The sequence below is a fragment of the Clytia hemisphaerica genome, unplaced genomic scaffold (genome assembly GCF_902728285.1).
Source record: "Clytia hemisphaerica strain Z4C2 unplaced genomic scaffold, Clytia hemisphaerica genome assembly, whole genome shotgun sequence".
Taxonomy (NCBI): domain Eukaryota; kingdom Metazoa; phylum Cnidaria; class Hydrozoa; order Leptothecata; family Clytiidae; genus Clytia; species Clytia hemisphaerica.
In genome coordinates this window covers 310,637-321,414 of record NW_027103315.1, presented here as the reverse complement: position 1 = coordinate 321,414, position 10,778 = coordinate 310,637, and the positions used below count along the sequence as shown (strand labels likewise).

Genomic DNA, 10,778 nt, shown 5'->3' with positions numbered 1-10,778 from the left:
CCATTAAAAACGAACGAGTTGATTTCTTAATTCAACTAGCCTCAAAACGTACCATGCATAAGAGGCTCGTAATAACACACCCCAGTCTCACAGCCCTTGGGCGTGGTCCAACCAGGTTAGAGACACAAGGTTGTCATAAACCTGTGTACCAGTTCCGGTTGGCACTTTGCATGTTGAAATTCGTCCATTTAATATCTGACAGAAGGAACTCTAGGAGGCGGTGCGGGAGCTCGTCTAACAGGCTGAACAGTCTGTGATCTAACGGGACCTCTTTTGATTGAAAATTGTTTAGGAGCAACAGGAGGTGGCTGTTTCTTTGTTGGACTTCCTATAGCTGGTAGAGCTTCATCTCGATCAAACGACTTGGTTGGTTTAACAGCTACTGGTGGAGGTGGAGGCTTCGAGGACGGTTCCTGTTTGGATTTAGTATCTTTTTTAGTAGGACTTTTAATCGAAGCTCTACTTGTGGCAACGATCTTGATTGATTTCCTTGGTGCTGGGACTGGAGTTTTTGTTATTTTGGGTTGTCTTGCGGGTCGCGCCATCTTTGTAAAACAGCTCTGGCTGGTTGTTGATTGGTTCTGATGCTTCTAAAATTTTGGGTGTGAAATCGCCAGAATCTAAAAGACCTCTATTGGCAACTTCATCGTCGGTATTATTAGCATTTGTCGATTGGTCTAGATATTGGTTGAATGTGTCTTCCTCTTCAAGAGTAGGATCTGAAATCCTTGTTCCAACAACTGGACTGTCTACAGCCTTGAGATAATGATTTTCATCCTTCAACTCTACTGGTGATGTTTCAGCATCTTTAGATTCTGAATTTTCAACATCTTCATCTTCGAAAAGAGGATTCGAATAGGATCTCAATAATGTTTTCTCTCGTTGGTAATTTGGATTCTTATACGCCTGTGCATCAACAGGGCTTTGATCACCATCATTGCTGGAGATATCATCTTCACTATCATTAGCTCGTTTGTTCACATCTCCAGTCAAGAAAGCGTTTACCAGTTTGGCAACAGACCCAGTTCTCAATAAAGATCGAGCATTATCAGAACTAACTTCCTCTTTCGGTGATTCTGAAGGTTCTTCATCCTCATCATCCGAAGGTTCTGGTGATGAATTTTCAGAGTCGGACTCAATGACTAATGGGCGAGTGTTCCGTGGTATTGTTGCATAATCTGGTTCCTTGATTACAGGAGAATCATCATCATAATTGGTGTTGTTGGTAGCATCTCTGATATCTTCATATTCCCTTTCTTTAATATCCTCGTATGTATTGGATGATTGGTTCTCATTGAAATCTCTTTGGTATGGATCACTATCTTCCCTATCATCAGATGGTGCATCAGATTGACCAGATTTTATTGACATTGTATTGGAGTCGACATCACCAGCACCGTCATCTTCTTCATGTTTCTTTGCATATGATAATAAGGTGATTGGTTCTTTAAAGAAACTGTCATCAAAAATGTTTGGAAATTCTTCGTCATTTTGTGCTTCAGCTTCTGATGTCTGGGTTTTAAAGAAAGAGATGAGAAAGAAAAATAAACCAATGACGAGACCACAGATTTCTGTAAAGCCCGAAGGGATAGATGTCGTACTTTATACTTTTCCAAGCAAAAAATAGTGAAATATTAATGCTATTGTTTTCGAAACCCGCGAAGCATCATATTGGTCAAGTGCTGAAATTCTATTGTAATGTCACGTGACCTAGGTACGATTTCCTACCTAACCTCAGCACACTTTTCAGCCAAAGCACGACATCTAGCTCTCAGCCCTCCTTTATGAGACAAGACGCTGTTTCATATGGACGGGGATATGACGTTATATGGACGTTACTAGTGTTTAGAAAAACGCCCGATATAACGTCCATTTCGCCTTCATAACGCCCATAAACGTTAAATGAAGGTCGAAGCAACTGTTGTTGCATTAACGGGGATAAAATACGTGCTTTTAAACCAATCAGTATTTGGAAAAGTGACATAGCAGGGTGCCAATCATATAAGAAATATATCTGACGTCATTTTCACCCACGATCAACCAATTTTCCAAAAAATGACAGAAAGAAATTGTACAGGAAGATTTAGTACCACTTGCTAATTTTTAGGCGTTCAGTGTTCCCGTTTAGACCTGCAAATAGCCTTTGCAAGCAAGCAAGTAGTCTTTATTTTTATTTCGTGGGTAAAAATCAGTCAGTTAGGAACAGGCAGCTTCCTGGAGATTTTCCTGACGATAGTGCCTAAATAGAATTTACCGAATCAGCCTATACCTTTTCATTATCCGAGTCGTCATCATCATGTTCCATCCCTTCATTATCAACACCTCCATGATCTTGATACAATGGGTTATGAACTGTTCCTTCTCTGGCAAAAGTACTTTCTTCAAGTGGGTCAATAAGAGTTGTTTTGTCTCTTTCATCCAAAATGTCCAGTAAGGAAATAGCAGAGTCTCGATTGTTACTGGTGAAATTGTTGTTTTTACCGGGAAAGGCTGTGAAAGTACCTGCACATAAAGAAAATGAGGAGAAACTTTTGAAAATATATGCAGAAGTTAAAAGGGTTTTCAACAACCCTTAAATTTGAGCCGTTTGTCGATGAATTGAATCTGAGTGCGTTTATGATAAAGCATTAACGCAGGTAAAAATGTAAACAAGGGCTTGTTTTTTGAGCTCTAACACTTATCCTCTGATAATAACTTAATCTCAACCCTCCTTGATATCTGACCACACCCTAACCCCACCTAAGCCCAACCAAAATAGATAGTCTAAAAGTCTATACTATTTCCACATCCCATACTGAAAAGCACACATTGATGACGTCAGTAATAATAAATATTTTAGTGTGTCTTCTCTAAAGCAAAAATTTGCTATAAATCCAATATCTCCTAGAATAAGGCTTTCTCTTTAAGGCCATACTTTATTACTTAAATACCTGTATACGGTTGAAAAGTGGTCAGTGGTCTTTCAAATCCACCTTCTTTTCCATCCGTCTCATCCAGTTCAATGACTTCGGCTTCTGGAGAAATGACCATAGTGTAAGGATCATGTGCTTCCTCTCTTTTGATTTGACTCAGACGTGTCTGTAGTAAAGAGAGTTTCCACTATTAGAGACCTGGGATAGAACTTTTCATAAATTACGTTACAAACATCACTTTCCTCGTTGTGAAATTATTGCCATGGTGATTAACTCTCAGGGATTTCATCAAAACTACTTTCTTTTCATTAAAAAAAAATCATTTATTGCCTCAAGGGACATAATCATCATGGCAATTGTTTGAGAACGAGGCAAGTGATGTTCTTGACGTAATTTATAAAAAGGTCTATTGGGGGAATTTAAGTGCCACTGGTATCATATGAGAGTGCCAAAGTTTTCGGTCATGTACCGGTACGTCTAAAAGTGATAGCACTTAATGGGTTAAGGAAACTTAGAAAATATAAACGGAACCAGCCCAGAAAAAGTCTTTTCCTAATTTTCGAAACCCTCTAGGACAAAGACCAAAAAAAACGCCCGGTCTTTCTATTTTTTTCTACAGACTGGACGATAGACAAGGATTAGATATGTATACCTTTTCGACCGTAGTCAGGCGCGTACAATCTAATAATTTAATTATCTCCCTAAAGTCGATCCAATCCTTTTTGACACAATTTCTACTGTCTATAGGTGCGAAAAAATGACTGGGACGGTTTTAGTTGGATAAAGGGGACAAAAAAATGCCCACGCGGCAATTGGCGGCTACGGTTGAAAAGGTGTATTCCCTGTCGGCACTCGACGTCGTATTAACGTCCATTTGACATTCATAACGTCCAAATAACATTATTTGAACGTTGAAGCAACGTTGTGTGCTTGCTGGGTTTTAAGCTTCAACATTATTCCGTAGAGGTCAATTATAGTCCTGTGAAATATAATTTAATGAAACACCCCCTTCTCACAGACCGAATGGGAACCCTTTCCCACTGGAAAATTGGCAAAAATATCGTCCCCGGTGGAAAATTATACTCCAATTTTTGTCCCCACTCAAATCAATCAAATAAACATTTGATTGCTCACTGCAAAATATGCTTTTTTTCCTCTCCCCACTAAATTTTCTGAGTTTAAAACAAAAGAATTTAAATCCCCAGTCATAAAAAAATATGGGAATATCAATCACCATCGAGTGAATTGCAATACACCTCTTCGACCGTAGTCGTGTGGTCAGGCGCCTGCCACTTGATTATTTATTATCCCCCTAAACTAGATCCAATCCTTTTTTGACACATTTTTCTATTGTCTATAGGTGCGGAAAAAGGACTGGGACGGTTTTAGTTGGATAAATGGGACAAAACAATACCCGCTTGGCAATTGGCGGCTACGGTCGAAAAGGTATATTATAAGCTTCAACATTTTCTCGTAGATGTTAATTATAGTCATGTGAAATTCAATGAAACACACCCTTCTCACAGACCTAATGGAAAAATTGACCAAAATATCGTCGGTGGAAAATTATACTCCAATTTTTGTATCCACTGAAATAATCAAATAGACTAATCCTCACTGGATGATATTATGATCTTTTTTCCATCCCCATTGAATTTTCTGACTTGACAACAATGGACTTTCAATCCCCAGCCATGGGGTTTTTGTTTTTCAAGACTTTAAATCCCCAGCCATAAGAAATGTGGGATTATCAACCCCCATCGATTTTCAGTCCATTATTTTTACTCCCACTGGCTGAAAAAATCCTATTGGGTCTGTAAGAAGGGGGTGTAATGAATTGCAATCATTCTCAGCTGGCACACAGCGTTATCTTAACGTTTTTCTAGCGTTCACAACGTCCATAACGTAAAATGAACGTGTTGAAACAACGCTGGGTGCCAGCTTGGTTCTGTTGATCACTCACCCTCTTCTCCACTGAATAAAAAATACTTTCATGTTTGTCATAACATCGACACGTGAGAATGGACAAGCCAAGAACAATCAAGACTGCACAAATACCACCAACAATCAGACCTATCTTCAAATCTTCGTTATCTAAAAAGAGAAAAAGTTTTTTACTTCTTAGAGTTCTAACAGAGTCTTGGTCTCCAACATGATATTGTGATTCCCAGAAAACAATACACTCGTTAGCTTAGCTGTATTGAGAACTTCCAAGGTTGGCTCGATAGTTGCAGGTCACTGGTACAGGTCAGCAAATCACAGGTCATAGATACACAGGCCATATTAAAATTTTTTAGTGTTTACTGTAATTAAAACTGACCTGGCAACGCGGACCCGTGACCTGTAAACGCCTGTAAACTGTTGACCTGTGAAATACGTTTCAAACTATCTAGCCACTTCCAAGCAAAAGTTTAGGTCACAAGTTTGAAGTTTGGAATAGTTGCAATGATTTAGGTGGCCAAAAATTATTTTAAAAAATAGGCCACCTTCTAAAGGTCATCGGTTAGGATTGAAAAAAAAATCACTTACGTGATTAGTTTAAAAACAATACCTACCTTTGTTATTGTTACTTTCATTACCAGTAGCAGCCATAGAAACGGGTGGTTTCCGCGTGGCTTCTATAGGATCGTTTCGTCGGTTTCTTTGTAAAATGCCATGTTTTTGTTGCTGTACATTACTCAATTCTCCTAAAATTTTAGGAGAGTTAAATGAGATGAGAAACTCTTTTTTTTTTTGTAAGAAGATCTGGTTGGGCTGGTTCTTATTCTTTTTTTCATTTTAAGCCTTAAATCGTTCTATCATGTACTTATTTACACCCCTGATCTAGCCTTCGGATGTTTTTAACTTTTTGAGCTTTAAGCCGGAAAATGTTCTTAACATGTTCTTATTTTGACCATATTGTGAGTATTTTAGCCCATTTTCCTAAAAAAAAGGGTTTTTTGAGACCACAAAGCCTTTAAAATGTTCTCAATTTGTTCTTAACATTTTGGTCATCGATGCCTTATCGCTCTTGTATAGAAAAATCTAGACAAGATTTCGTCCCCAGTGGGAAAGATACCCCACATCTTCAGTCTCACTGGGAAATTGACTTTTGATTGTATCCCCATTAAAAATCCAATGGAGGAAATTGCACTCCAAAAACCCACCCTCCCTGGATATCCCCTTTATGGGAAGAAAATTCCACCGGGCTTTGAGACAGGGGGTGTTATATACTGATGTATTTTCGGCTCTAAGAAGAAATATCATCACCTTTTGAAACATGATTTTTGTTCCGTAGTAAATTTTAATTTGATACATTATACCACATCTCAGATTTTCACATATCCTGTTCAACAAAGACCTTGAAGGTCCCAGGAAAATCACTAACAGTTTTTGAAAACCCAGGGGTAGTGTAGTAGTTCAACTTTATTGCAAAAGATATCACATTTTACAAATCAATTTTGTCTGCCAATGCTAAAATTTAATTTGATCTTGTTTTCTCCAGCCTTAGTGACACATCTCCGACGGCCAACCAAGCCCCAATTCTAGAATGAAAATGACCTTCAACTTTTCTTTAGTTGAGTTCAATTACACGAGATTGATGACGTAATTACCCCCAATTAATAAAACTTACTGGTTAATGATGAGGTAATTAAACATAAGATGGCTATCCAATAAATCAACATTATTTTATATGTTTCTACCAAGAAAAAGTTTAATAATTATCTGATGTTAAAAATATATTCAACAAATCTCGTTAATTACTAACACAGACTAATCGATTTCATCAACCCATTAATGAACCTAATCTGATTTTATCATCTCCGCTATCATTTCTCACGGCATATTATTTTGATATAGGCATTATAAGGCTTTAAATAGGTATTATATAAGGCTTTTAAAGAAAAATTTAATACACGTTTTTTTTTCATAAGAACATCCAAAATTTTGGAAGCCTTCGGATGTTATTAACTTTTTGAGTTTAAAGCCTAAAAATGTTCTTAACATGTTCTTATTTTCGCCTTTTTTGAGTATTTCTTGTGAATTCTCCTAAAATATTGGGTATTTTTAGAGTCCTTGAAGCCTTAAAATGTTCTTAACTTGTTCTTAGCATTTTGGCCATCGAAGCCTTATGTAGTTCGTTTTTATAAGGAAAAGTTTAATCATATATTTAAAGTAAGAGAACTATGGAGAAGCGTTAATAAGACCTTTTAGCTTTGTTAAATTTTCATAAATGCACTCCTCGATAGATCTAATTAGTAATTAGTAATTTGTCAGGTAATTTGTCAATTAGCAAGGTGCTATTGACATATTAATAAATCAATTAGTATTTAAGAAGTATTTAGTACATGTTTTTTTATAAGAATATCCAAGATATTTGAAGCCTTCGGATCTTCTTAACTGTCTGAATTGTTTTAAGCCTAAAATGTTCTTAAGATGTTCTTATTTTCATCATTTTGTGAGTATTTATGTTCATTTTTCAAAGAAAATAGGTGTATCAGGGTCCGCAAAGCCTTAAAATGTTGTTTAACTTGACCTTAATATTTTGGCTATCGAACCTTTATGATCTTTGTAGTTGGTTTTTATAAAAAACGTGTATTGAATTTTATTGACCGATTGCACTTATAGTATAGTATTTATAGGGAAATGTTTAATATTCTTATAGGTCTTACAATAAATGTAAAAACAAGCTAAATACCCGGTTCACTCAATTCAAAAACCCTTACATACAGTGCACTTTCGGAAGCTTGGAAAAAGGTCCATTAAGGGTCGCACGCACAGTAGATCTTTACCTTAAGCCCCCCCCCCGGCTTAGTACCAGGTTCATGGGCCCCGGCGAGCCATTTTGAGTGAGCCATTTTGGAAAAAAATGTCGCGAAGAAAATTTTTGTCACTTTTTGCACCCTCAAAACACCTTAAAACGATATCTATTTGGGGAGAATTATAGTTTTTGTGCGTGGTTTGATTTGGTCTCAAACCGGCTTAAAATAGTAACTCTTAAAAACGTTATGACATGGTCTACCAAAAAGTGGGTGGAGGGGCATGGACCCCCGACCCCCCCCTCTTTGACGGGGCCCATGAGGTTATGTTCTCTCCATCTTTGATTCTGTGCTACAATCTGTGCATCAGTCTTCGAGAAAGACGCTAAAAAATGATTTTCTGTCATCATTCAATTTCAACTTCTTTTGTTTACTCGCGAAACTGCTTAACTTTCCGAAGCTTATTTTCCAACTACCCAATGTCCTGGTCTTCTTCCGCTAGAAAAGTGGCAAAGGGTCTATGTGTGTCAAATTTCATTAAAAAAGACCGTTGAACGAACAATCAAATTTGTCAATTACATTACACTAGATTCCTGGTTAATCGAACGCAGACTTACTCGAGATTTTTTATATTTGATTTATTGACACATTGATAGAATTTGATAATTTGTCATAAATATTTCAATAAATAAACTGTGAAAATAACAATGGACAAATATGATATCAATAAATACACTAAAAATGATATACCCATGAACAATCCTGGTCCCGTTCTCAAATCATTTCTGGAAATTATTTAATAAGACAATTAGAGGATTCTGGAGGATTAGTTACTTTTTTTTTCGCTAAATGAAAAACTATGGTGGCATTTCTTTCAAAATCTGGAATCCAACAGTAATGGCATGGCATAGAACTAATTCTGACGTAAGGCCCTAAGCCCCCCTAAGCTGACGATTTAAAAGGCCCTACAAGTACAAGCTTTTGTTCATGGTGTAAATTTTTGGAAGGGATTGGCTTTCTCGTTTATTGCTTAAGTTTAATCCTGTTTCATCTCCCTTCAATCTTCAACCTATTGTTGGCTCAGAAGCCTCTGTTGTTGGCTCAGAAGCCTCTGTTGTTGGCTCAGAAGCCTCTATTGTTGGCTCAGCAGCCTCTGTTGTTGGCTCAGAAGCCTCTGTTGCTGGCTCAGAAGCCTCTGTTGCTGGCTCAGAAGCCTCTGTTGTTGGCTTAGAAGCCTCTTCTGTTGAATCCGAAGCCTCTTTTGTTGTGGACTTCGTAGCCTCTGTTGTCGACTCAGTAGCTTCTGTTGTTGAACCTGTAGTCTCTTTTGTTGACTCAGTAGCTTCTTTTGTTGAATCAGTGGCCTCTTCTGTTGTGGACTCCGTAGCTTTTTCCGTTGATGACTTAGACTGTGTTGTTATTTTTAGTACTACCTCCTCTGTCATGGATGCTGGTTCTTCTACTGACATAGATGCTGGGAACAATCTCTTACGTTGTACAATGTGGAGCGCTCCATCGATCAAGAACAAAATTGATGAGATGATACCAAAGGCCTATGGTGAACAGTGGAAAAATTGTTATAAACCAATTTCAAAATACATTGGAGTCTCCATAACTCGAATCCGCACAGGGAACACAGATTTGAAAGTTTAAATTTTAAAAGAATTTTCGAGTTATGGAGTAATGTTTACAAGGCATTTTTAACAGAGGGGACCATAACACTTGTTCAAATGAAGGAATACCGTAAAAAGCACAGATCGAAATCATATATCGACGCTTTGCCGACTAATCCAGATTCTATTCAGCGCGCAATCAACGCAGAGAAAATTAACCATGACGACCATCCAAGATTTTGGATGAACTTCAAAGTTGATATTTTTATTCCCGTCGTTGAAAACACAACTCAAAAATGTAATCAACGCTTTTTAAAAAGAGTCAGTGATAGAGAATCATAACATAAAGTCTGTCTATTATTTCGATTCAATTAAAGTGACATTTCCATAATCAAAAGTTTAGTAATTACTGTTAGACACTTGGGAATAATGTAAAAGATTTCTTTTGAAAGAAACTCATTTCAACTACACTTGGAGGTTTCTGGGGAATTCGTAAATAGTAAACTGCATACTGATACAGTCTGCTAGACATTAATATGATAATATTTGCTCTTCATCTTTGATTATTTCTAGCAGTGATTAGATCGACACATGCGCGATCAAATTTCTATTATTGGTCTTCACTCTGATACTCAGGGTAATGAAGGAACCATTTGAGTTATAAAGCATAGACATATAAACGACTGGACGTCTATCTTTTATTGTCTCTTTGAAGCGAGCTTCGTAACCGCCTGTATTTCAAAATTGGTATGAAAAATCTGACAATATTCCGTCATAATTTTATTTCTTTGAATTATTTAGGTAAAAGGATTGATAGAGCTTGAACATTACTCCTACAGTAATGCACAAAAAAATTATTTTCGAATTTTTTCACAAGTTTGCAATATATTTTATCAACATTTTTAACTCTAAAATGCAAAATTTCAACTGCGTGTATACTTTTGAATCCCTTTTGTCACTCCAATGATTTTTTTATGACTTGAAAAAATAGGTTGCCAAAGTTGAGAGCCTGTGTCATAAGAATATCAAAATTAGAATGTGACACTCTCTAAAATTATTAGACACTTTTAAGTCAAAATTTAGAAATATTAGTCGGAGTTTTGACGATGATTTTGCCGTCCATAGCCGTCCATACTTTAATACTCTTAATTTCAATCCCTAAACTGTTGAGGGTGTCAAATTTCGATTTTTGTGAAAGATTTTCTTTTTTTAAAATGGCAATTTATTTAAAAAACATTTTATGATGTTTACAAAAAATTCGGACCCATTAAAACAATTTCTAAGACCAGTGAGGCCTGGTGAGGCTCCAAAACGTCAAGAAATAAGAAAAATTTAACGATCATGGAATTGCAAAAATATTAAGAATATCAAGTGATTATATCCTAATTTTTTTCCAAATTTTATCCTAAAATAAGAACAATTTAAAACAATGAACCTCAAAGTAACAAACAGTTAAGAACAGTTGAGACACCCCTGTGTCACAAACCCGCTGGGACCCCAGCCCCACTGGAAAA

The 10,778-nt window shown here is 36.7% G+C and overlaps 1 protein-coding gene across 1 annotated transcript; it reads right to left on the bottom strand.

The window, feature by feature from the left end:
* Positions 1 to 459: 459 nt before the first annotated feature.
* LOC136813626 (dentin sialophosphoprotein-like) lies at positions 460 to 9,120 on the bottom strand. The gene is made up of 6 exons (XM_067070136.1): positions 8,721 to 9,120; positions 5,468 to 5,599; positions 4,876 to 5,006; positions 2,931 to 3,078; positions 2,270 to 2,502; positions 460 to 1,512 (listed from the first exon to the last, which is right to left on the bottom strand). The coding sequence occupies exons 1-6, from the start codon at positions 9,118 to 9,120 to the stop codon at positions 460 to 462; spliced, it is 2,097 nt and encodes a 698-aa protein (XP_066926237.1).
* Positions 9,121 to 10,778: the final 1,658 nt, after the last annotated feature.

What these genes read in the sequence shown, in the direction of transcription:
- LOC136813626 (XM_067070136.1), bottom strand. Translation starts at nt 9,120, where the DNA reads ATGTCAGTAGAAGAACCAGCATCCATGACAGAGGAGGTAGTACTAAAA. An exon ending in GGCTTCTGAGCCAACAATAG is followed by an intron (nt 5,600 to 8,720) that starts GTTGAAGATTGA and finishes CTAAAATTTTAG; the next exon opens with GAGAATTGAGTAATGTACAG. An exon ending in TGAAAGTAACAATAACAAAG is followed by an intron (nt 5,007 to 5,467) that starts GTAGGTATTGTT and finishes TTCTCTTTTTAG; the next exon opens with ATAACGAAGATTTGAAGATA.